General features: G+C 53.2%; 9 protein-coding genes across 9 annotated transcripts; 3 read left to right on the top strand and 6 right to left on the bottom strand.

Moving 5' to 3' along the window:
* Nucleotides 1–19: 19 nt before the first annotated feature.
* Nucleotides 20–2,007, bottom strand: HER10_EVM0000310 (CAP-Gly domain-containing protein; the record flags this gene model as incomplete). The annotated part of the gene is made up of 3 exons (XM_035470097.1): nt 1,727–2,007; nt 1,265–1,661; nt 20–1,202 (listed from the first exon to the last, which is right to left on the bottom strand). Exons 1-3 carry the CDS (start codon nt 1,896–1,898, stop codon nt 20–22), a joined length of 1,752 nt encoding a protein of 583 aa, XP_035330352.1. The 5' UTR covers nt 1,899–2,007.
* Nucleotides 2,008–2,152: 145 nt separating this feature from the next.
* Nucleotides 2,153–3,411, bottom strand: HER10_EVM0010003 (MaoC like domain-containing protein). The gene is made up of 3 exons (XM_035479473.1): nt 3,163–3,411; nt 3,054–3,102; nt 2,153–2,998 (listed from the first exon to the last, which is right to left on the bottom strand). The coding sequence occupies exons 1-3, from the start codon at nt 3,280–3,282 to the stop codon at nt 2,238–2,240; spliced, it is 930 nt and encodes a 309-aa protein (XP_035330923.1). The 5' UTR covers nt 3,283–3,411; the 3' UTR covers nt 2,153–2,237.
* A 655-nt stretch (nt 3,412–4,066) lies between these two features.
* On the top strand, nt 4,067–6,202 carry HER10_EVM0003600 (uncharacterized protein; the record flags this gene model as incomplete). The annotated part of the gene is made up of 2 exons (XM_035473271.1): nt 4,067–4,593; nt 4,630–6,202. The coding sequence occupies 2 exons, from the start codon at nt 4,067–4,069 to the stop codon at nt 6,200–6,202; spliced, it is 2,100 nt and encodes a 699-aa protein (XP_035330556.1).
* A 227-nt stretch (nt 6,203–6,429) lies between these two features.
* HER10_EVM0000655 (casein kinase II beta 2 subunit) lies at nt 6,430–7,950 on the bottom strand. The gene has a single exon (XM_035470427.1). It carries the CDS (start codon nt 7,831–7,833, stop codon nt 6,547–6,549), a length of 1,287 nt encoding a protein of 428 aa, XP_035330370.1. The 5' UTR covers nt 7,834–7,950; the 3' UTR covers nt 6,430–6,546.
* A 1,754-nt stretch (nt 7,951–9,704) lies between these two features.
* HER10_EVM0011174 (phosphatidylinositol-specific phospholipase C) lies at nt 9,705–12,030 on the bottom strand. Its single transcript, XM_035480612.1, has one exon. The coding sequence runs from the start codon at nt 11,283–11,285 to the stop codon at nt 9,807–9,809; it is 1,479 nt and encodes a 492-aa protein (XP_035330984.1). The 5' UTR covers nt 11,286–12,030; the 3' UTR covers nt 9,705–9,806.
* Nucleotides 12,031–12,639: 609 nt separating this feature from the next.
* HER10_EVM0009963 (uncharacterized protein) lies at nt 12,640–13,570 on the top strand. Its single transcript, XM_035479434.1, has one exon. It carries the CDS (start codon nt 12,814–12,816, stop codon nt 13,375–13,377), a length of 564 nt encoding a protein of 187 aa, XP_035330920.1. The 5' UTR covers nt 12,640–12,813; the 3' UTR covers nt 13,378–13,570.
* A 1,896-nt stretch (nt 13,571–15,466) lies between these two features.
* Nucleotides 15,467–18,390, top strand: HER10_EVM0011044 (uncharacterized protein; the record flags this gene model as incomplete). The annotated part of the gene is made up of 3 exons (XM_035480486.1): nt 15,467–15,761; nt 15,820–17,629; nt 17,691–18,390. The coding sequence occupies 3 exons, from the start codon at nt 15,467–15,469 to the stop codon at nt 18,388–18,390; spliced, it is 2,805 nt and encodes a 934-aa protein (XP_035330978.1).
* A 432-nt stretch (nt 18,391–18,822) lies between these two features.
* Nucleotides 18,823–19,829, bottom strand: HER10_EVM0000627 (uncharacterized protein). Its single transcript, XM_035470400.1, has one exon. It carries the CDS (start codon nt 19,702–19,704, stop codon nt 18,907–18,909), a length of 798 nt encoding a protein of 265 aa, XP_035330369.1. The 5' UTR covers nt 19,705–19,829; the 3' UTR covers nt 18,823–18,906.
* Nucleotides 19,830–21,273: 1,444 nt separating this feature from the next.
* Nucleotides 21,274–21,935, bottom strand: HER10_EVM0000522 (uncharacterized protein; the record flags this gene model as incomplete). The annotated part of the gene is made up of 2 exons (XM_035470300.1): nt 21,274–21,374; nt 21,461–21,935. The coding sequence occupies 2 exons, from the start codon at nt 21,933–21,935 to the stop codon at nt 21,274–21,276; spliced, it is 576 nt and encodes a 191-aa protein (XP_035330363.1).
* Between the last annotated feature and the right edge of the window lie 2,357 nt (nt 21,936–24,292).

Here is a 24,292-nt window from a genome sequence, read left to right as displayed (position 1 = left end):
GCTATGATCACCAAGATCTTCACCTGTCTTCCACGCGGATGTTGACATCCATTCCATCCACACAGAACCCCAGCTGCCTCGGCCCATCCCTAAGCTCAACCTCCCTCTTGACCCATCTACCTCCTCTCGCCTCCTGCGCTCCCTCACCGCTCCTTCCAGCAGCAGCGTCTTCCTCATCGCTGCTATCATCCGCATTCTCCTCGTCGTCGAACCCGCCAACGGGATCCCATTCGCCAGTCTCCCACACCAGACGCAGCCGCAGGGGCTCCGCACCAAACAGCCGTCCCGCAATCCCCTTGACGGCGTAGACGTCGCACGATTTGGGGATCGTGGCCGTCTTGGTCATCTGTTGTCCTTCTTCCCGGCTGCCGCCGTCTGAACGTGCTGCTGTTGCGACATGGGTGAAGTGTACGGTGATGAGACGAGCCTCGAGGTAGGTAGGGTTGATCTCGTCGCGGCGGATGACGTCCGGCGCGCCGTAGAGGTCGCAGAGTTCCTTGTAGCGGGCGTGTTGGGCAATGACCTCGGGCTCGGCGGCCTCGGGTACGGAGGCGAGCTGTCTAGCGATGCGGGAGAGGTAGAACATGTCTGCGTTCTCGCGGTCCTTGGGCGAGATTGCTGTGAAGTTGAGGGCCTTGAGAGAGGCGAGGCGGCCTATGGTCACCATGTGTGCCTCGTCCGTCGACTTTGTCTGGTTATCGCCGGCGGCGGCGTCCGGGTCGGGACGGTCGTAGATTGGGTTGTGGGCGAAACGGAGAGCCGTGAGGCCCGGGAATGAGGTGGGGAGAGCATCTACAAAGGCCCAGCTTGCGACGGCGTTATAGGATATGTCTAGATACTGCAGACTCGTTGAAAATGTCGGGACCGGGCCGGAAGGAGAGGAGATGGTGGCGATGTTGTTGCCCTTGAGGTGGAGGTTGCGGAGGGACTCTAGGGATGACAGAGCCGCGATGTCAGAGAGTGATGTGAACTCGTTGAATTCGAGATCCAAGGTCGTGAGGGTTGCGGCGAGCGATCCGAACGAGACGCTGGGCAGCACGGTCAACTGGTTCAAGCTGCAGCTCCAGGTCTCGAGGGATGGGAATTTGAGGGCTAGACCACAGAGCGCTTCCCAGCTTAAAAGTGTCTCCTCAAGCTCCAGCTCAGTCACTTTTGCAAAGGCCTGCGTTTCTCCCGTCTCGATAACTCGGAAGCGGTTACCGCTGGGAACAAAGTCAGTCTCAAAGCTGATCAAAAGAACACGAAGAAAAGCCACAAAACGTACTTGAGTCTCAGACTTTTCAAGCCGTCCAACTCCTGACAGATCTTGATCACCTGATCAAACTCCTCAAACAGGTTCCTGCTAATATCCAGCTCGTAAATGAGGGGGCTCGTCTCCTTGATACTCTTGTCCCCGTCCACGATGTCCGACTGGATGCGCGTGCCGTCGAGAATCACAATGGTCAAGTCCTCGACGCGCGCGAGCTGCCGGCGGATCTTGTCGAAGCCGACCTCCTCGGCAGGTTTCTTACCAAAGAAGACAATCTGCTGAATCTCCGCCTCGCGCTTCGCGACCGCCTCGGAGGCATACTTGCCGTGCAACGCGGTGACGAAGCTCTGCGCAGCGTCGGCGCGGCGGGTTGGCCGCACGAATGAAGCGGCGGTGGGGGCTTTTGAGAGACCTGGCGGACACAGTTAGAGACTTGATTGTCGGCGCAGCGACAAAAGAGGGGGCAAATGAGCTGACATGAAAAGTATCGGACGTCTTTATGTTGGCCGTCGTGTTTCCCGCGTCCGGTGTCGTCCCATTCTACGCCGAGCCAGCTGCCTGACGTGCCAGCGACGGGCCCTGTGTAGCGGACAGTGCAAAGTGCATTATCGTAGGACAGACGCTGACCAACGTAATTACTTGACGACATTTTATAACCCAGCAAGTTGTCGTCACCGCTGAGATGTCCAAAATGCCATGCGCATTTTTTTGTGTACTTGGTTCGGTGCTCTGAGGTACCTAGTGGGCAGGCAGCAGAATGATCCACGAGATTCGAGTGAGTGAGTGACCTCCTTCGCTGGAGCTGACCCGGGAGGTCAAAATTGTTAGTGAGCGCAAGAGTGGTCATCAATACCAAGCACCAACATGCCAACAACCACACGACAGCGAACGAGTTTCAAAGTGTTTGAAAGTAATTTTATGACGTTATAGAATGCTGTGCTTAAATCTGAACTGTAATGTTCCAAAATTTCATCCAAAATCCTTTATTTTACAACTTCGACTTGGGGGACTCCACAACCTTCAACAGCGCGCGACCGTTGCTCAGAACGATCTTTCCGCCCTCGACCTTGGTCTGGAAGCGAACTTCTTCCCATCCATCCTTGACATCGCCTGTCCTCCAGGCGTCTGTCACCAGCTTGTCGCCAGGCATGACGGGGCTGGCGAAGCGCGCCTGGTACTCCTTGATGTTGGCAGGGTCACTGCCACCGAGGGCCTTCAGCAGACCGTGGGCGGTCGAGTTCCAGGAGTACAGTCCGTGCATGATAGCTCCGGGGAAGCCCATCTTCTTGCCGGGCTCGGGGGTCGCGTGCAGGGGGTTGTAATCTCCATTGAGGCGGTAGAGGAGCGCTGACTCCTTGTTCGTAGCCTGGGAGAAGGTGGCATCGGGCTTCTTGTCCTTCGGGGGAGGGAAGTTCTCGGTCGCGGGACCCTTGGGGCCGCCCCAGTTGCCCTGGGCGATGTAGAAGCTGCTGGTGATGACGCTGGCGTAGACCTCGTTGCTGGGAAGCTCTACCAGGTCGGTCTGGGTCTCGACGACGGAGCCGGGACGGCCCTTGTCGTAAACACCGAGAACCTTGGTTCGGACTTCGAACTTCTTGCCGGCCGAAGTGGGGGGAATGGTCTTGTGAAGCACAATCTTGCGCTGGCCATCGACGACGCGGCGGGCATCGAACGAAGGAACGTTAGGGATCTGGACGGCCTTCTGAGCGGCGTAGAAGTCGACAACCTCCTGGGTGTCGCCCTTGAATGCTGGCTCGGTGTTAGCTGGGTTGATCGCAGTGTCGATTGAGGCGATGGAGCTCACTGAGAATCAGAGGGTAGGTAGGGAAGACGGCGAAGTTGGGGTGAAGCTCCTGTTGGCAAACGGTCAGCAATCAACAGCCATAAAAGTCAGATGAGAGGAGAAAACTTGCATAGAGGAAGTGAAGCTCGTCGTCGGTGGCACCAATGGTGTTCGCAAAGAGCAGCACATCGCGCTTAACCCAGGAAACGGGCTGCCGGGGGTACTCGAATCCAACACCGGGGCCGCTCATTGTGAAGTTTTCTGTAGGAATACGTGTGATGTACAGCTAGCGATACAGAGCGAGTCTGAATTGCAATTGGAAAGAAAAGGCGGGGAGATGTGAGCAGACTTGCACCTCGGCCGAGCTCTGGGGAATTCGCGACGGTTTTAACAGGCGATGGCCAAGCTGCCCTCGGCGTAGCTGATGGTCAGCTAACCGGCCAGCTAACCGGACAGAGAGGGCAGCTCCAGTGGCAGTGAAACCCAGGGCCGCCAATGCCGAGGTTCAAATGTGGGGGTGGAGTTGCGCCATCTTGGGCTTTACCCCGGATCTCGACTTCGGGATCTACTGTGTCAGGGCCATCGAATTGCAGGGTCTAGAGGAGGCTAGTGTGGATGATTCCTCTCAATGTATCAGTAATCTGAGTTATTATGGCTCGTGTTGTTAAAAACCTCACACGGCAGATTAGAAGAAGCTTCCGTTGCGGTTTTCTCAAGGTGCAGCGTCCCTTTGCTACCACTTAGCGTCGGGGGTCGGCAGGTGTCACCACCGACTACCTGCCTGGGAGCTCTCGAATGGTGGAAGGTGCCTTCCTTCACCGAACAGACGTGTGCTCCTTCCTTCACCTCACCTCACCTGTAGGCCCTTTCACCAACCTTTTCTTTCCGCGTCCCCATCCTTGACTTAGCAAAAACTTCTACTTTGCATCACCCAGACTACATCGAGTCAAGCAAGCAACCATTGCACTATCACCCAAATCATTCCCACTTCATCGCCGCGTTACTCGTCTAAGGTAGGCTTACACGAAGTCACAATGGCGCCCCCGAAAGCCGCCCAGCTACAGAAGGGCCGCGATTTCGACTTGGCTAAGCCCTTCGACAAAGATACTCGAATGATCTTGCAAAAGACCGCCGCCGACCTAATGCGCAAGAGAGGCCAAATCAACAGCAAGATGACGATTGCATTGGAGCGTCCCACTCAGCCTAGCGATGCCCAGTATCAGCAAGACTTTCTACTCCAACTCTCACTCCGCGAGAAGGCCAAAGAGAGAAAATTCATCCGCCGCCAGACCAAAGTCCTGGAAGGAAGACAGAAGATGCTGGACATGGATCCTTCGGGCGCTAGAGAGAGAGATGTCGACCTACTCAAAAGCCTTCTGTCGAAATTGAGAGACGAATCCAGCACCTCAAGCGACGGACTTAAGCACAAATCAAAGGATGGCGACATTTCTTCCGTTGAGTGGGACACTGAAGATTCGGAGGACGACAATGATGACTACCACAGCGCTCTCGAGAATGATCTGAGTGCCAGCCCTCTTGTGCCGGACGCTATCAGCACCAAGTCCTAGAAGGACAAGGATATTGCGATGATAAGCAGTACTAAGAAGGAGAAGCGAAAGCGCGACGGTGATACTCCCCAATCCTCCAAGAAGTTGAAGAACGGTCATTTCGACAAGGATACCCAGCTACAGGGAGAAAAAGCTCAGGACGACGGTGACAGCAAGCGCAAGAAGAAGCACAAAAAGTCCAAGAGCATCTCACTCAATGAGATGAGTACCGAGGATCAGCACGATATCCCGAAGGCCAATTCACATAGCATCACAACTAATGACGTCGAGCATGCCGAGGACAACGGCTCTAGTGCTGATGTCGCAAAGGGACTGAAGAAGACGAAGAAGAAGAAGTCTAAGTCCAAATCTAAGTCGGCCACAGCTCATCCCATCGAGCACGGAAACGAAGCTGATGTCAGCGAGGCTTCGCCTGTTCACCAGACGGTCGAGGGCCAGAAGAACGCGTCTACGTCTACTACCGAGGTGAAGGGAAAGAAGCTTAAGAAAAGGCACAAGAAGTCTCATTCCAGTGCTCTCGCTGATATCGATAACGAGGAGCAGGACCACGGTTCTGAGGTTGTCCCCCCTCCTGAAGTATTCGAGATGAAGGACACGCCTGTTCTTGCTCACGAGACGAAGGACGGCAAGAAAAAGAAGAAGCAGAAGAAGACCAAGCATGCAGAGGTTTCCCATACTGTTACAGTCATCGACGATATCAATGAAAACGAGCACCTGAGTGTGGCTGAAGCCAGCCCTGGAAGTGAGGACGCCAAGGATGGCGAGATATTCCAGGAATACAAGAAACCCAAGAAGGTGGGACACATCTCGGACAATGTTGTCGCCAAGGAGGACAAAGCCAATACTGAGCGAGACACACTGGTTCACAATGCAAAGGTCCATGAGCCAACGATCATCGAGGGAAAGAAGAAAAAGAAGCTGCGAAACAAATTGCTCTCAAGCGCCGAGAAGAATGAACAGACCGCCACGCCAGACAAAATCAAGGATATCGAGACCTCCATCGATGGCCCACAGAAGGCGACGTCGTCCTCCAGTACAGCATTGAAGGGACCTACTCGCATCCCTATTCCAGCCACTCCAGACAATCGCGGATCTTTCATTCGCACAGCTGGCCGTACGCCCTTTAACCCCTTCTTGAACTTGAAGCCGCACAGCGTTCAGCATCCTGCGCCTAGCTTCGTTCCTGAGAAGTCGCCGAAATCTCCTGGTGGCCAGGTCTGGGTTCTTGACACCACTGGATCGCGCAAGCAGAACAAGAATTATGAGGAGGAGGCGAAGAGCGTGACCATGACCATTGGCAAAGTTGACACTCCACACAAGTTTGACCAGGGTTCTCCGACGCCCCCTCCCAAGAAGGAGCAGAAGAAGCGAGGACGGCCCAAGAAGGTCAAGGAGCCTCTTGCCCCTGTGAGCCCTCACCGTGCGGGTTCCTCTGCCAAGGCAACAACCCCACGTGCCCGTGCCAGCAGCGACCTTGCTGCGCTTTTGGGCAGCCTCAAGCGAGCCAAGAAGCTCCAGAAGGTACTCAAGGAGGATAAGGCAATGCTCGAGCAAGAGAAGAAGAGCTGGTACAAGGCAGTGGGCTTGGATTACGAGGGCTAAGTATTGTTCGCCAATCCCTGGATGTAAATCGTATTGGCTCGCAGTATTGCCACAGAGTTAAATACCACCACAACGGCCTGAGGAGGTCTGCGGGGTTGCTTTCTAAGTGTATCGATAGGAGATAATGGCAATTCAAGACATATCACTTATCACGTCCACTGCGTGACGTTGCACTACTTAAGGATGACTTGGCTTTAATGTGATATAGGAAATTTCATTTCACTACTCGGCCATTTCGTGAGGCCAGAGTCCTATGTTATTGTACAAAGAGTGTAGATCCTTACATCGCCCAGAATCCAATCTGCGGCTTCAACCGTTGATAAAACACAAAGAAGACCCACCCGTTAGAAACGTCCCTTATTGCGGTCACACTCCTCCAGGAATCTGTATATGCCCTCAAGCCCCTCATACCCATCAGAGCAGTCCTCACTGGTCTTTGGGGTGGGCGATAAGCTTTCGTATCCCTCAGGGTCTGACGTCCAAGAGTGCTCATCCATCTCATCCATGAACGCCTCTTCCAAGTCGACATCGATGCCGGAAAGCGACCGCAGTGAACCGCCGGGCGAAGTGATGGTCTTGACATCGTCGTCAGGAGCGTATGGGAATTGAAGCGCCATCGGGACGCCATTCTCGATTTCAAAATCGGCATCTTGACCGACAATACCGCGTTGAACGCCGGCATCATCGCACAGCCGCTCGACGGTCTCAGCGTCAACTCCGGGAAATCGCACGCGAAGCACATTCTTCTTTTCCATCGTGACTGGTAAATCACCCAACAAAGCAAGCCTCTTCAGGTCTGCGAAAACGACGGCAAGGTCCTTGAGGGCGCGAGCAAAGTCAATGGACAGGACGTCGAGGAAGCCATCCTCGTTAAGGGTGGTGGTGGGGGCCTCGGCGTTAGCGGAGGTGAAACCCGCAGCGGCGGCGGCAGCCAGGGGGCTCAGGGCCGTGACGGTGGGGCTAATGTGGAAGTCGACGAAGGAGCCGGGGTTCCCGCGGGAGGCGGCCCCCATCATCTTGACGTACGCGGCCTGCTCGAGCTCCGAGACGGCGCGGTAGCGCTTGTCGCCGCGGGCGTTGAGGCCGTCGTAGCGCACCTTTTGGCCAGAGAGGCAGAAGGCGCGCATCGCGACGGAGACGTTCTGGATCACCTGCGCGGGCGCTGCGGGCGTGTGGGAGAAGTAGCGGGCCCCGCCGCCGACGCTGTAGCCGCCTTGGGTGCGGGCGATGGCGCCGCCGGTGAGATTCGGTCGGAGCGTGCTCGCAAAGGGGGCCCGGCCGGTCATTTGACCCACACGGCGGGATGTGTTTGAGCTCGGGAACGATGCCCGGCTGGAGCGTGCGCTGTTGCCGCCGGGGCTACCGCTCGTGGAGATCCATCGGCGAACGGTGTTGTTGATGGACTGGGTCGAGTACCAGCGTCCCGCGCGCTTCTGTCTGAGGAGAGCGGCCGGATGGATAGGCTGTCGGCCGGTCGGCGTCGTTCGGATGGGGATGTGTGCGAGTTCGCCCTGGACGGCCGGGCGGGTTGCGTTTGCGAGTTTGGTTCGTATCATCTTTGTCGTTCTGGTGATGCCCACGCGGAGGAGGCGTAGGGCTGCTGGAGCCCATATACCCCCCGCGGCAGACATTTTGGCGGGTTTGTTTGGGGTGACTCCTAAGAGATCACGACCGGTAAGGGGGACGTCAAGGTCGAGTCGAACAGTGTCGTGTCTGGAGCTATGTCCTTGGGAAAGGAGGGAGACCTGGGGGAGGACGGGAGATCGCGGGGAGCACTTATAAGGAGGGAGGCGATAAGATAGACTTCGCCACCTGAGGTTGTCAGCACAGATTCCCGAAAGCACCGCCACAGCCATGCCAGTGGACGGAACTTACGCTAGTCCGGAGATGGCTAGCGCATTCTCGCAACGTAGGACCCCCACTCTGGACTTTTTTTCTTTCCTTTAAATTTTCCACGAAGCTCTCCCAAGTGCTACAGACTTCTCTTTTTCATACTCAACAAGGTCAATCACCAAGACCTCTCTCCCTCTGCCTGCCATTGCGCAAACGCCAGTCTGGCGCGCGTCTGGCAGGCATTGGGAATACTTTCAATTGGTAAGTCTTATCTTATTCGTCTCACGAGAGTTCACCTGGTTTCTTTTGTCTTTTTGCGTGATGATTGGAAACAACATTGAACAATCCAAATCAGACCTATTTCCATGGTGTGACACTTTTTCTTAGAACTGAGCAAATTCTTGCGCAGCTTGCTGTCTTTTCGCGTCGACGGAGTTGTGGGACCAAAGCTAACGCGCAACAGAATTTTCTCTTCAGAATCTTCAATCGCTTCAAAATTTGAGGCCCTTGCTTTAGACACTATTTTCAAAAGGTTCGTTTGCACTTTCCGGTCTTCCCACCCCCCTTCCCCCCCTCGCCTCTAAATGATGAACACTTCGTACACCATAGGGATTCCTCATGCAGAATACATAATGTTGAATCCGGTGCAATAGTTTCAGCCTTGTCTGATCTAGAGCCAAAATCTCATCTTCTTTTGCTCGCATCTATCCAGGTAGCATCCAAGCTAACATCAGTCGGATAGGTAAATACATATTGTTTTCCAGGCTCCGCCTCAATGCTTTCTTTACCCCACAAGCAAACACCACAATGAGGAAGATTTGAACGAACGGGCGGACATAAACGAACCTCGACGCCCCTCGCCAGAAACAAACGGAGCGTACAAACTCTGTGGTGTTGGGTGTCGGGGCTTCTTGTTGAGATCGATCGTCAACTGATCGTGGTCACCAATTTTTGCTTGGGTTCAAGGGTCACTATTCTGCGTTCTTGCGCCGGAGAGTGGTCTTTTGAAAGCTTGCGTTCATCTGGTTGAGGCTGGCAATGCTGACTGTTCTCGACGCAGGTAAACATTTTTTCTTCTGCTGCTGCCAAGGCGGCGACCGTGTTCAGTCTCTCGATACTATGATGAGTTGATCAAGTATTCACACTGTTTGACTGGCGCTCACTTCGGTGTTTGCTGGACATGAACGTAATTAACACTTTCTGATATTGAGGTAATTCAAACTCACATCTCACATCTATTGGACAACATCACTAACTGCCCACAGACCGTCCACTTGGTGTTTGCTTCACACTTGTCTGACAAGTCGCTGACCCGCGACATAGGTAATTCACTGGTACTGATGTTTCTCGTTTGCTATGATACCCAAATGGTAGGTCTACAATTTCTTTTCGTACTTTTTTAGTTGCAAGCGCAACGCCCACCGTCTCACGGATGACCTTTTATTAGCTCTAGTACTGAATATCATGAAAGAGAAAACATAAACCGATTCACCTTGGAGAACTGATCGAGACCTGTCAATTTTACATTTTGTTTTGCAATTTCTTTAGCAAAACATCTCGCTAACATGACAACTTCTAGGAACCTGGACTCTTTGATGAGACCTCATCTACCTTCCATAGTTTGATGACTTGATAATAATAAAATATAATATTCTCATCACATCTTTTTCTGTCGCTTCGCTTTCTGATCGTGTAACAATGATGCCTTGCCTCCCTTGATATCCACAACCCTTGCGCCAGTCTCCAATCGCACACTGCGGCCCAGACACACCTAGTGCTTGAGCTGCAGACGCGCGTTCATGCCCACGATACACCTGATCAAATCCCAATCGCCGTGCGCGCCAACCCAGTCCGTGACAATGATGCCCGTCGCCGCGTCGCCGACGTTGAGCTGATGCGGGCCTTTACCCGGCTCGCCGTGGCGTATGCATAGATACTCGATGACGGCGGGGTTCACTTTGGCGGCGATGCGCTCCGGCCAGCAGGTGGCATTGAAGAAGTTGCTCGCGCTCAAGAAATTGACAAAGAAGGGCAGGGGAGGCGCGTCGGCGTTGAAGTCGGGCATGCCGGGGAGGTGGAAGAGCTGCTCGGCGGCGCGCTCGAGCTGGCCGTGGGAGAAGTTGATCTTCTTCTCGACGTTTGTCGACTGGTCGATTTCGTAAAAGTCCTGGACGCGGATGAGGCCGCCGCCGACGGTGCCGTCCTCGCAGTTGTCGGGCCAGTTCTGGGCGTCAATGGCCCAGCCGCGGCCGTCGTGCTCGCCGCGCAGGGGTTCGTCGAGGCCGAAGCGGCGGATGAGCACGATGCGGCCGCGGCAGTCGCCGAGGTGCGGGATGCGCGGCTCGACGAACCACCGGTGGGCGTCGCGGCCGACGTAGCGGTCGCGGAGGTAGCGGCTGAGCTGCTCGTCGTTGCCCTTGCCCGTGCCCTCGCGCTTGACGGACATGAGGACCGTCTCGGAGGGGTTGGCGTCCAGGTAGGCGTAGATGTCGGAGAGCATGTCGGCAAAGTACTTGTTGCCGGTCAGGGAGATGGGGAAGGCGGAGTGGACGAGGGCGAGGTCGTCGTTGTCCTGGGAGACGGAGACTCTGATGTCGAGGAAGCGGACGCCGTTGTCGAGCTGCTCGCGGACGCCGACGGCCTGGCAGCGGACGGAGGGCAGCGCCGTGTAACACGTCGGCGAGTTGTGGGTGCCGGGGATGGAGAGGAGGGGCAGCGGGTATTCGTCGCGCAGCTCGTGCATCCAGGCATTGAGGTTTGCAGACGACATGATGGCGAGGAACGCGCCATTGGCCACGTAGACGGCCGTCAGCTCCAGAGGCGCATCGTCGAGCTTCTTCATGACGGAAGAGCGGTTGGTGGGGCTCGGGGCGTCAATCTCGTAACGGTGGCCCTCGATTTCGAACTGGAGACGAACGACATCGTGGTTCCCAATGTCTGGTGCGCCAATCTCGGTGCCGCTGATGGCGAATGGCTCGACATGAACGTCGACGTCTTCGGTCTGGTGGGCATCTCCCTTTGCGTGGGTCTCTTTGGTGGTGAAGTTGGTCGCATTCATAAAGGAGCCAATGGTACCAAAGGTGTTGCCCAGGAAGTCTCCAGTGCGCTTCCTCTCGCCCTCGAAGCGTTCGACACGCTTGAGGGTGACGGGCAGGGCCGTGAGGTTGCGGATGGTGAGGTTCGTCATGGCGGCGGTCTCGAGCAAGGGGGAGGAGGGGGAGGGGAGAAGAAGTGAGAAGCAGTTACCCATCGTGGAGGAGGATTTTCACGGGGGTTTAGAGCCCCTCGGCGGGCTTCATGTACGCGTGTTCCGGGGTACAGAGCCGTCTTGGAAGGCTTGGGAGGGCCGTTACTTGCATGTAAAATGGGGCTCTTTTGGAGCTGGGCTGACCTACGGCCAAGGAAAGGGCGTTGCAACGGTTGGCTGGGTGGGATCTGGATGTCTCGTCGCGGGATACGTGCCGAGTGTGCGCAAGCAAGGTACTTCGTACCTACCTACGGATAGGTACTGTATGTTCAGCTCAGCTTGACCGGGGCTTCCTCACAGTCACAGCAATGATTCAAGGTCGGTAAAGCCGCAAGCAGCAAAGATGTCTTTGGTGCGATTGACGTCGCAATATGATGCGCCGTAGCGCTGCTGGTTTGGAGTAGAGCTGGCCGATCAGTGTCCTGAAACTGGACGTGATTCGCTAGCAGTGACAGACAGAAGCTGTTCTTGCAATTGGCGCCGCTTATTGGGCCGTTGGGAGCTGCCAGTTGCGTGTAAGAGCTGAACTCTGGGGTGTTCCTGGTTGTCCTGCAACCTACTCCATGTGTTAGCTGATACCTCACCGTGTTGAGACTAACGGCGACAGTTCGGACCGAAGAGCAGCTGAAGTAAGGCAAGGTACAATGTGGCAAGCAAGGAAGGGCAGACCTGGAGCAGAGACAAAGTGGTCGGGGCCCGTAGTCCGTCTTGTCAGCCAAAGTTAGGTTGATCAAGATCTGGTATTTAGAGTTAGCCGAGTCAAAACAAGAGACGATTTAGCCGCCAACTGAACGGGACGAGAAATAATAAGATAAGGTCACGTTTAGGTTCCCGCAGGGTGCACGTCCTCGGTCCTTCGGCTTACTCCTGGTGGATAACAACGGGCAGGGCGACCTATAACATCTCTGTCTCTCTTAATCCCTGAACTGAGGCACAGTCAAGATTAAATTTACGGTACCCGGTGATTGCCAATTCCAGTCTTCTTTCAACATCCTCTTGTATCCGTGTGAGTTTGTTGGGAACCTCGGACTTTGCTAATCTTCAATATTCTCTCCTCCATGTTGCCGAGTGGTTCAGTTATTGCTGGTTCGGCTACTCGTTCTTCTCATTCCGTTCACCACATCTTCCTCCTTGCGAGATATAACTCTCGAACCACCGGCCAGGGAGAAAAGAAACGTTACCAGACCTCTCACTGACAGGCCCTTCACAGCTAATCCCAACTTGGAATCTCACCCGCCGCGCTCGTGTTCGTGGCATCAGACCCAGGCGGCGAGCCCCGGTCGAGCTTCAAGGTCCCCAGATGAAATTTCTCTACGGAGTACCCGCACTTCTGCCTATTCTCGCCAAGATTTCATAGAAGGGGAAAAAAAAAGACTCATAAAGCTTGTCCTGAGGATTAGAATATGCGTGTATAAGTAGTCATTGACCTCCTGATCTCCGTCATGTAATTGACGTCCTCTCGCCTCTCTGCCACTCTTCATCGTGATCGTCTTCCTCCAAAACCTCACTTCCCTCTCATCTGCTCCTCAAAATGGTCCACATCCCATCCACAGCCGCAGGCCTCGTCGCCCTCGCCGTCACGACAGTCGCCTCGGCAACCGCACCGAAGCTCAACACCTGGCCTCAGCATAACTACGGCGGCTGGTACAACCACACCGACGGCGACGTCACCACCTACGGCGCTCCCGAATTCACCGATGCCGGCCCGCTGTCCATCCACGAGGCCAGGTTCTCCTTCCTCTTCAACCGCGTCGACCCGGCCTACGCCGGCCTCTACGTCCTGTCCTCGGGCGAGGACTTCATCACCGACTACGAGGTCGTCGGCTACGGCTGGGACAGACCCTCCGTCACCGGCAAGGTGTGCGGCGCCAAGGGCAACTTCACCTTTGTGCAGCTGTTCGGCCCCGACGGCCTGCCCAACACAAAGAGCACCACCGACACCATGTTCATCGACGTCAGCGCTGCCAGGAATAATGCGTCGCGGGCCGTCATCAACGAGGTCTGGCCCGTCTGGGTTGGAGACGACATCTTTTACCCGAACAACACTTCTCCTTGCGCGGCTCCTGCCGCCAAGACTAAGAGGTGGTCTGCTTGAAAACTGAACTGTTCGTTGCCGGAACTCGAGGGGGTTATTGGGGGTCCAATCAGAAAAGAGGCTAGGAAATTGTTGAGGAAGACAAGTCAGGCAAGAGATGGTGGCCAGAAAATAAGAGACGAGGACGGATGTAGTCGAGAGGCTGTTCACGCCATTAAGTTATGTACATGAGAGTAATGAATATCTGATCAACGCATAATCAGCATGAAGGCTGCTTCACGTGTTCCCCTTTTCCGCCAGGCCCTGTGTAATACAAGGGAGTGAGTTTGTAGGCGAGTTTTCATGCTTATTTCTGTCAGTCTCAAACGCTGTTATTATCAACGCCTCTCTAATCTCAATAAGTATTGATAATTTCAAGTCAATGAATGCTCATCACCTGCTGTCAGGCTTCATTAACAGTTAGAGATTATCGTTAATAGGGTTAGGTCCATGTTTAGTTGAACTGATGGGAAACACCCTTCCAAAATAAGACCCACGACACGTTCAAAGCAGGGACTGAGTATGAGAGTTAATGAGTTGATATTGCTACGGAAGCTTGGTGGCTCGTAGGCTGAAGCATAGGCAATCAGTAAGCCCGAGACAATTATCTCCTCGGGCTCCTGCAGACCTGGCCACGCGATCCGTCGTAGTTCCTGTAACAATGAATGGGCATAAATAACATTCAAGTGATATCCGATAATAGACTTTCCGGAATACAAGCGATCATGCGTTTTGATAGCTCGTTAAGAATTTCAAAGAGGGCAAGAATACTTTGATCCACCTTCATAGCTCCGATCTCAATTTCTCTTGGTACTAGGAGCTCACGTGGCTTTCTAAAATCCACAAACTTCCCAGATGTCTGGGTTGCGTGTAAGTTGTGGAGCAGGCCATCGTCAAAGCCACTGCTCTCAATTTATAGCAAAAATGACTGAGACCTCAGCCGCACTTTGATCATGACGATCAAGTCCATCAAGCCGAAACGAAAGTAATAGCGAGCACCATCGGCATGACCGTTGTTACCATATCCTACGAATTATAGTGGTGTCATATTGCATCCAGATCCTATCAGGAATGGCAGGGGACCTTTTCATTCCTATGTGAAACCTCAGCTACATTTTAAGCTTGATTTAGTGCGACGAAGAATGCGTTTATTCGAACGGCTTGACCTAGCGTGAGCTGAGGTGGATTACGCATTTGGATCATGGATTTTCAGTCGTTGTTGTCTTAGTCGGTTGGATGCTTGTACACGTTTAGAGTAGGATATCATCCCTAGAACAGATCTCCCGTCGTTGATTACACGAGGGAGGTCAAGCATTTCGCCGTTGAGAATCGTTCACACTACAGGAATGAAGGTGAGTATATGTCTAGCTCATGCAAGAACGAGTTGGTCTGAGTTTTTAGCGGTGATCAAGTGTGGTAAAAGAGTTTTGACATCCTGACATTGTTGCATTCATCATCTTTGACAGCCAAAGATTCACATCAGCCGCACGCGTAGATACCCACCGTGCTCGTGTGGCTGATTGCTCGCAAGGGATTGATGGAACACTCATAATCAGCCGGTCGAGGTGGGATGCTATTCGAATGGCAAATTTCCTATGGAATGAGGAAGCCATTTGCGTAGAACGCCTTCGACTCTGGCTTCTGTGTCTGATATGCCTGGTGGCCCGTCTTGGAATATTCAGGGCGCCAAAACCCTTGAGGCTTGCGATGGAAAGACAACTCGCTTGAATTATAACCGCGGACTAGGAATTTCCCATGTGTACCGTCGGAATTGTCGACGGCTGACTTTGATGAAAGAGGAATTTCTTGTCTTGACCTCAAGAGACACCTTGTGAATTGGGAAAATGTCTCTGACGTTTAGAATGTGGCAGGGGGATATCGTATACTTCGTCTTTGTTGAGATCAAAAATTGTAGTACTATCCATGAGTGCAATATTTAAGAAAGTCCCAGCCTAAATGGCAATTACCTTCCATGTCTCTCCGCCCAAGCTGCCCACCACGCTCCTTTGCACCTCACAGGGGCTCATTGCTTCATCGTCAATCTTTTCTGCTATTCCAGTCACTCATTTAGTTCTTAGATACTCAATCATACACCACCATGTTACTCAAAATGCGGGTCGCACCGCTGATAGCTATAGCTGGCATCGTAAGCGCATATCCAGCCACAATTGCACCCGGTAGCAACAGCACCGTTACTAAGACTGTCGCCGCTACGCCTTGCCCGTCTCCCGTGGAACAAGCCAATAGGTTTGGGTTTATCGGAGAACAAACAGCGACGTTTGCTCGCGATGGACCCCACGCAACTCTGTCGCCAAACATCCATTGGTCGTGCGACACAAAGCCGGCGGCCAATGTCATCCCAATCCCCCCCAGCAAGGGCTCCGAGATGTACTACGGTGTTGGTGGTACGTAGAGTAGGCCAGCATATTCTCATGACCACGATAAACTGATGCAATAGAGCAGATCCGGCCAAGGCAGGAGCATATGCCTTTGTCACCTACCATTTCACTGCCCCCTCGGTAAACCTGGACCATTGCGATCATGTAGCAGTCGTCACATATGATTCGTCAGATCTGACGATCTCGTTTGGTAGCCACGACGGGTATCAGAATGCCGTGGATACTTGGAACACTGATGACGGTCTGATCTTGATCGTCTTCGTCAAAGGATGCGGTGATTACGAGAAAGGCGACCGTTGTTTCTTCCGCGTTTCTTCACTCCAGTTCCACGGCGGCAACTCTGTTATAACGGCCTCTGGAACTCCTGGTCACCCTGACGATCTTATTACTTCTGGAGAGACTGAATGGGGCCATTGGACTCCTCGAGGACACCACCCTCAACCTTCGTCAGCCTCTGGATCAACATTCACTTGGGGATCCGCACCGGCCGCCACCACCGGCAGCACTACATATGGTGCCAGCCCCACCTCACCTGGAGGAGCAGGCGCACCTGGAACTCCCGGATCACCTTCGTCTTTGACTGGATCAGCTGATATGCCCGGAGCTACTGGCAGCCCAATCTCAAACAGCTCTTCGGCAGTGAACACCACCGACTTACAGGCACCTCGCAGTTGCGAGGCTCCTACAGATACTAAGTACGGCCTTCCAACGGCCTGTCTTGGTGCTTACTTCGACGAAGATCTCGACGAGGACCTAGGATACGCCCAGTTGAGCGCTGATAGTCTCAGATTCGTTCAAGAAATTGCCCCTGGGTTCATTCAGGAGTCTATTCCAGAGGAGTTCAAGTACGACATTGACCCAGAAGACACCTTCTGGAAACAACGCCGGAACGTCCGTAAGCGGTGGTTCAAGTCCTTCTTCAACAAAATTGTGCAGCCTCTCAAGGCAGTTTATCAAGCAACGCAACAAGCTCTCTCAATCGGAGGTTCCATAAACAAAGAAATCTCCTGGCACCTCCCCAATCCCAAGTCATCTAACCCTGACGACAAAACACTCAGAGATCCCAAGACTAAGCAGGTACAGTCTCCGTGGGGCGATTCAATTCTTCTTAGGGCGCTAGGTTCTCAGGAGGAGGACCCTGAAAAGAAGGTCAATGGATACATGAACATTTTCTGTGTCGGGTGCGGTGCCTTTGGTAACGCAAAAATTGCCGGTCGGGCCCGTTGGACTCCTATTGGCGGCTTTCTCGAAGGCGAGGTCGACATTAGGACGGATATCAAGTTCGTTCTGAAGATAGGGATTGATGCCCAGATCACTTACAAGCAAGAGTTCTACAACGACCTGATTAACGTTGCTTTGCCCGGGTTGACTTACGGTGTTGTCAACATCGGGCCACGCATCAGCGTCGGATCACGCGTTGAAGTCGAAGCGGCGGCTAAGGGCAAGCTACTGGCTGGCGCCGAGATGGGTCTACAGGACGCTCATGTGCTCATTGACTTCGTCAATTCGGCTAACAGCAAGAAGAGTGGCTGGGAGCCCTACTTCAAGCCGGTCTTCGAGGCGGAGGGTCAGCTGATGCTCTCTACGTCACTTGGACTACCCATAGGTATCAAGTGTGGCCTTCAGATCGCGTCCTGGGATAAGTCGGTAGGAATTATTGATGAGCCTTCAATCAAAGGTGTTGCTCAAGTTGCGGCTTCAATCGGCCTCTCTGAGACAGGCAGCTTCACTGCCGGATTTACCGATACGAATGGCTGTACCGGCATCAGCACGCAAATTAGCTGGCGCAACAGGCTATACATCGACATCTTGGGTTCAAAGCAGATACCTTTGTTGGATACCAACGATCGTCCCCTGACTCAGGGATGTATCGAGTGAGTAACTCCCTTCACTGCCTTTGCCGTTTGATTAGATCCTTTTGGCTGAGACATCTAGGTTACCCGCCTCCAAGCGTGATATTGAACATCGACAAGCTTCTCAGCCCACGAGCTCGCTTGTTGACATCACAGACAACTACAAGGGAGGCACCTCCACCATTTCTTATGAGCCCCAGTCCATTCCGAACAGAGCCTACAATGACACCAATGGATACGAGTATTCTCTGCTTGTTGACCCTACCGGTTCTACCATGATCATTTCTTGCAGCAACGGCAACTTGTACGCAGTCGTCACCGACGGACCAGACAATGACCTCTGCTCGGAATTGTGGGCTACTCAAGATGATGCCCTCATTTACGACGGAGCCCAGCGATTGATGCACTACTATGACAACACCATGACGAAGCTCGGAGTTTCTAGATTGCGCGTCGAACCCGAGCTGGAGGGCCCTACTGGTAGTGTTGTTGTTGCGTGGGCTCCGTACTACGACGGACCTGGCTCTGAAGAGTACTACTTCGTTGCCGTCGACCCTCTTGACGAGATTTTCTATCCTGTAGTTTGCGACTACGTTGACGGGCAATCGTCAAAGCTCTTCCTGGTTCGTGACCCTGTTGTGGGACTCGAGACACTCAAGAGTCCTGACCTCATTTACACTGTCACTGGTGGCCGAGTCCGCGAATGCTTTGCCTTAGTGCTGATGCAAGGTATCCGCGATACAGCGAGCTATCTCAGCTTGAGCGGTTACCCCGACCTCTAGAGCTGATTTCTTTTTTTTTTCTTTGAATCCATTCATTAGAACTCTCATATGTGGACGCGTTTAGGGGGGCCTATACCGAAAGCCTGTAATCGTGCAACGGCTCACAGGAGCAACATTTGGCTAAGCGACATTTCAAGTTACCTAAGAATGAACTTGTTGCCATACCGAGCCTATCGTGCCGCTTCTCTGATCCCGAATGAGCTCATTCATACAGGCGTTGGTAGTTCTCGTCTCGCCAGTATTTTCGTCTTCGAAACAATTAGACTTGTTGTGCTAGAGAATCGCAGGGCCATCAACCGTAAGTTGTTGAACTCCCGCCACGGCAAACGCCTCTGAATTCATTCAGTACTTGTAGCAATTCTCCCATTTGGTCATTTGTCGAATTTCCGTCCAAGAGACTTATATATATACGTTTAAACTCGGTATGAAGAGGTTCGGGAATCATCTCTTGTCAATGACCATAAGACTGCAAAGCATGCTAAGCACGTGAACGAACACACCTTACTCGCATTAACTCTAAGCGTCCCCGCCGTCATTCTCTCTCTGCTCGGCTGCAAGTCTGACCACCTTCGTCTCCTCGAGGCACTCCTCCTTGCGATACTGTTGCGAATTAGGCCAGCCGTAGCGCCGGTAAACCTCCTGAAGCGCCGCGATAGGACTCCTCGTCATTGTGCTCTCCGAATCCAAGACCTCGTACTCGCTCCACGGCACCCAGCGCAGCAAGCGGTATTCTGCCTTGAGCACCTTGAAGAAGTCGGCTACAGACCAGGCGGCGCCGTCGGCACGCCACTCGGCGTCGTCTTCATCGTCGCAGTAGTCGTACGGGTCGTCCTCGATGCACCGGGGCCCGTTGCGGAGGCGGCCAGGGCACTCTGGCCAGTAGACGACGCCGAGCTCCGTATCGATGAGGAAGGTGTGGTGCTCGCTCATCGTCAGTCCGACGACGCTCTCGGGTACATGCTCCGTGATGGCGGGGCCCTCGGTGATGGTGCGAAGCTCGTCGATGTCGCTGCCGCCCTCGCGTACCCAGGTACCGGACATGCGCCAGTCTATCCAACGGCCCCCAGGGGTTACTTCCGGTATCTCGATATCGTCTAGATCTTGGCGGATATACGGTAGGTGCGAGAGCAGGCTCAGGACCTCGTCCGACTTCCCCAGGCCCTGTAGATCAGAGGCCAAGGTTGGCCACCCTCCTGGCGGCGGGTGCACGACAGCCGACTCGGGAAGGTACATATTGGTCAGGAAGGCGTAGAAGTCGGTCACGGCGGCGATTGTGGCCTCCTCCGAATACTCGATTTGGTCAAGCGTCCGCATCTCGTATTCGTGTTATGAAAGGTGCTAGCGGCGCGCCCGGTATCGCCTTGGCTTTGCTGTTCTCCGGGGAGGGAGTTGTATAAAATTATCCTTGATGACCAGAGTTGAGCTAACCGTGTTTTATCTTCAAAAGAATTATGAGAATCGAAGGTGAGAAAACGGCAAACAGGCTAGAAGGGGGCAAGGAACTGTGCCGCTCGTCTTAGATAAGCGATTTTGTTGCTACATCAACTGTCAGGGGCGATCTTGATGTTGGTTTGGTCCCCGTTCTTCCTTTCTCTTCCCGATCCGATCAACATGATCTTTTGAAAACAAGTTCATTGAAATTGCAATGACGTGCCATTGGTAGTTGGCAGTCGCTGGTAATGGAGTGAAGGCTTTCCATACTGCTTACTACTGCAACCCCATCTCACGAGGCCTTCCAGCCACAGAAGCAATGAGAAAGGTCTGCACCGGAGGTCATATATTGACTGATATGTATATTCGTATATTCATATATGAGCAACGCCGCCCTCACTAGGGTATCAAAGCAGTGGCATCGGGAGCATTACCTTGAGTCGAGTACTGCAGATTTTCAAGTGTTGGTCATCAGGAATGGCCAGCATCAAAACCATACGGCGGCTTATTAGATAGCCCTACTTATAGCTTGGAAAGCCGGCCAAACAGACTGGCGATGTATGTTTCTCACTTTTGTGCGGTGACGGTTGATGTTCCGTTCCCGGCTCCGCATCGGCACATACAACTCACCACACGCTGCTTGTGTCATCCTGTCCACGGCGAACACATCCTAAAGGAGGCAATGCGTTCATGTGTAACAATACGGGAAGAATGACGGGGGCAACAAGGGATGCGGCTTGGCTTTCCCCGGCGCGCGCTAGGACCTGGTACCAGACAGTTGGAACAACCATGCCTTATACGTAACAAACAGGTGGTGTGGATACAGCCAGCATCTTCAAGCTGCGTATAGGCTGAGGGCCCAAGGGGATTGAGATTGGGGATCAAGTTTCTTATACCTTGGACGTTCATCACATGCTAGCTTGCTCGGACCTCGATATTCGGGACTCCGATCTCAGGGTTCAATGGGGAAGTTATATATATTTTCAAACTTACCATAAGTACGAATAGAGCAGTAATGTGCTAAGGAAGACGTCAGATGTGGTTCCAAAATTCGTGAACATGAAGCGAATTTATTATAAATGTCGAATACAATGAGCTGATCGTTAACGACATTTCGGTATCCTTTCAATATCATCCAGATTGATATGTACAGCTCCGCCCAATTCCACCACACCTCGGCACTATCATGCCTACCCAATGCCGGCGACACGCGTGTTGTCCGAGATTCTTGTAGCTCTGCGCCACCCGCATAGTGTCATTGACAGGTGAGCACCATTGAGGTCCTCCCGGAGACTCAAGGGCTCAGCGTGACGTGGCTCTCTGCCCCATTTATCCTATCAATGCCACCAAAGATGGACCGCCGAGTTCAATGGAGTACTGCTCGCAAAAAAAGCAAGAAACAGACCAATAAAGACTCACTCCTCACTTCGAGCACGCTTATACACTGGATGCTCAGGTGCATCTAGCTCTGAGGCCGATCTCCTCCGATTCGGCGATGAAGGAGATGCCGCGGAATCGGTAGACTGTCTCGGGTGTTGTCGGTGAGGTGGTTTCTTTTGAGTATGTGTCCCATGACGAAGGAACTCTGTGATGACTGCTTCCGTGCCGATGACATTTGACGACCCCCTCACAGTGATACCTGCATCGACTTCCAGCTTCAATGGTCTTGGCCGCCCATTTTCGTCTATCAAGGGACACCCCACTGTCCAATTTCTGTCATGAATGGCATCGACGATCGCTTTTGCAATGAAATTTGCCTGTGACGCAGGCGAATAGGGCAGGGCGATGAGATTACTATCGCTGGCCACGTCGATTCGTGTTGAGATACGCAGGGAAATGGGTGATGATTCTTCCTCTTCCTCTTCCTCTTCGGCATCTAAGATCGAGTCTTGCAGAAGATGAGAGGTCCGTTGACTGTGTTGGCTGTCGTGAGTATTATCTCGTCTCACAAAGTGGGATGCGATGCTGCCAAAGCCCGTCGGTTGTGCCTGTGGAGAGTATGCTGGAGGCTGAGGTTGTCTCCATGGATGATTATCCTTGGGTATCGTCAGAGCATGAAGGCCTGATAGTAGAGCAAGGTGTTGGGTCTGGACGCTTTCGGTGGCTGAAGCCATCTTCGGTTATGGCAATGTGTAGAGAAGAAGTGGTGATGTTCAAGGCACGCAGCTGTCTCTTCAACGTCCAAGGTTTTTGTAGGCTGATAGAGACGCCTTTGGATCGTTTTATCTTTCGACTTTCTCTCGTAATCAAGACGTGGGGTGGAACAAGATGCAGAGCGTATGTGAGATGAGAAGAAGAAGTAAGTGTAGTAGCAGTGGTAGTCGATATATAACTACTTCCTTAGGCATATGACAACACATTCAAGGTAAGATCAAGTTTCTTTAGCGGAGATGTGACAGAAAGACGCCAGACGTGGGAAGTAACATTGGAACTCAGCTTTCCCTGTTCGGTTGGTAGAACGGAACGTTCAAGATGGGCAGTGCCTCCCCCATTCTAGTGGGTAGGCCGAAGAAAACACCAGGCAAGCACAATGGGCTCTGTTCCATCACTCATCAACAATCCATCATCTCTCACTTTTTGCTGTCGAGCTCCACCCGTGACATTCTTTCACAGACACACGGTGTAAGCGCAGAAGCTAGATTACAACCACCACTAGCTACGGTAAGCTTGTTTGAGCTCCCAGAGTAGGATGAGTTGGGCCGACTTCACGCAAATCTCCGTTTGAACCAGGCCTCCTCTCTACTTCTCTTGCTCGGACCACACCTTTGTGGTAACCGGCAGCGAAACGAGACCCAAGCATTCGGAGCCAGAACAAGGGTGTGGCGGATCCCGACGATGCTTGTTGCGCCCAAATCACGCCGATCGAAGGAACAAATTAACCCAGATAACAGCCTCGAAAGAGCAATTGCCCACATGGCGAGGGACATGCCCCCATGCCTGATCAGGACGAGGCGGAAGATGTCCGGTCCTCTCTACGACCATTGCCAATGGGAGCAACACACCCCTGTCTCCGGCGTACCCAAAAGCCGGCCGACACTAAAGGAAAGTTTGACACTTCACACGGCTGAATGGCGTTACCAGTTTATTGTTCTCCCCGGAAAGCTGCATTGCTGGATGGGCGTAGAGTAGGGGGGTGCGGAAGCCGGAGGGTGAGAACCACTCGGAGCATCGACCCACTTTGCCGAACGCCTCCTTCCATTGTGGTGGCACGGTGGAGCCCCCCGATTGACATTGTTCTCGGATGTGTGTGGGGCAACGTTGCTATTGTCCAACGCCTTCGGCCCCTTCGCTTCGCAACCACACCCGCCGGCCGAGGGATCGCACCGCCCGTCGTACCCCAGCGACAACCCGTCTTGAAGCAGTTGGATCGAGTCTCGGATATCCCAGCCACGAACCACTCCTTCGGTCCTTCCCACCCCTCCCCTGGATGCATTTTACCCTTCCCGAATTTTCTTGAGCAAGATGAAGAGATCCCCTTTCACTCATCCCGGTAAATCACACAGCCCCTGCCAGGCCACTAACTCCGGCGCCGGTCATTGTTGGCGTCGTTGGAACTGGTATGGCCCTGAGCTGTTGGAATGCCTTGTAACTTGTTCCGGCGTACATCGATATCTCCAAAAGGCGAAGTTGGTCGACTGCGGCTGATACTGGACAAGAGCTTCAGAGGCTTGCACCATTTCTCTCTGCATGCTGTCTTCCATGGTGCCGGATCTCATTCAAGGGTGAATTCCCTCGAGGTGAATCTTGGCTGACGGAGACCCTGACATTGCCAATCAGCTTCTACGTCGACGGGTAGACAGGCAGGCAACCCGATAGATTACTCCCATATCTTCCTGGAGGCTGGCAGCGAGCCGCAAAGCAATATCGCGGCAGAAACAGTGAACTTTGGCGAGTCCGGATTCTCTTTCCAGGGTAGCGCGGAATGAGACCGGCCTTACAGGTACCTGTTGTCTTTCGTTGGCTCGCTTCAATAAGCAGGGTTGGGTGTGGCATATCGTACCCTGGGGCTTGGGCTGCCATCCATTCCAACATTCAACGCTTCTACACTCGGCCGTAAGGAAGATCAAATCCCTCAACGGTGTTTGAAAATGGTTGCCATATCGCCAGAGAATGATCTTCGTCATTCCATCACGAATACGTTGGCTTGTGATGTTGGCTTATGATGACACAACGTAGCATGCCGACTGCATCTGCATGCCAACGGGAAGGGTTATGTGTTCGTTGGACTCCTCGCAAATTAACATGCCATGAACTGCTCTGACTTCAAGCTAATCAGCGATATTAAATGCATATTCTAGAATGAGATCAAAGGACTGACGGATCAGTCATGGACTCACTCATACCGGGTCATCAACTATCCACCAGCCACCGGGCTCTTCAGGTAACGTGCCACGTTTGGCATTCCCACCCTGATCACCGATTCTAAGTCCATGATTTCCCCTTGGCCGGGTTCCCGTAGACCGGTGTACGC

Source organism: Colletotrichum scovillei (genome assembly GCF_011075155.1).
Source record: "Colletotrichum scovillei strain TJNH1 chromosome Unknown Contig00008, whole genome shotgun sequence".
NCBI classification, from domain to species: domain Eukaryota; kingdom Fungi; phylum Ascomycota; class Sordariomycetes; order Glomerellales; family Glomerellaceae; genus Colletotrichum; species Colletotrichum scovillei.
This window is presented reverse-complemented; position numbering and strand designations above follow the sequence as displayed.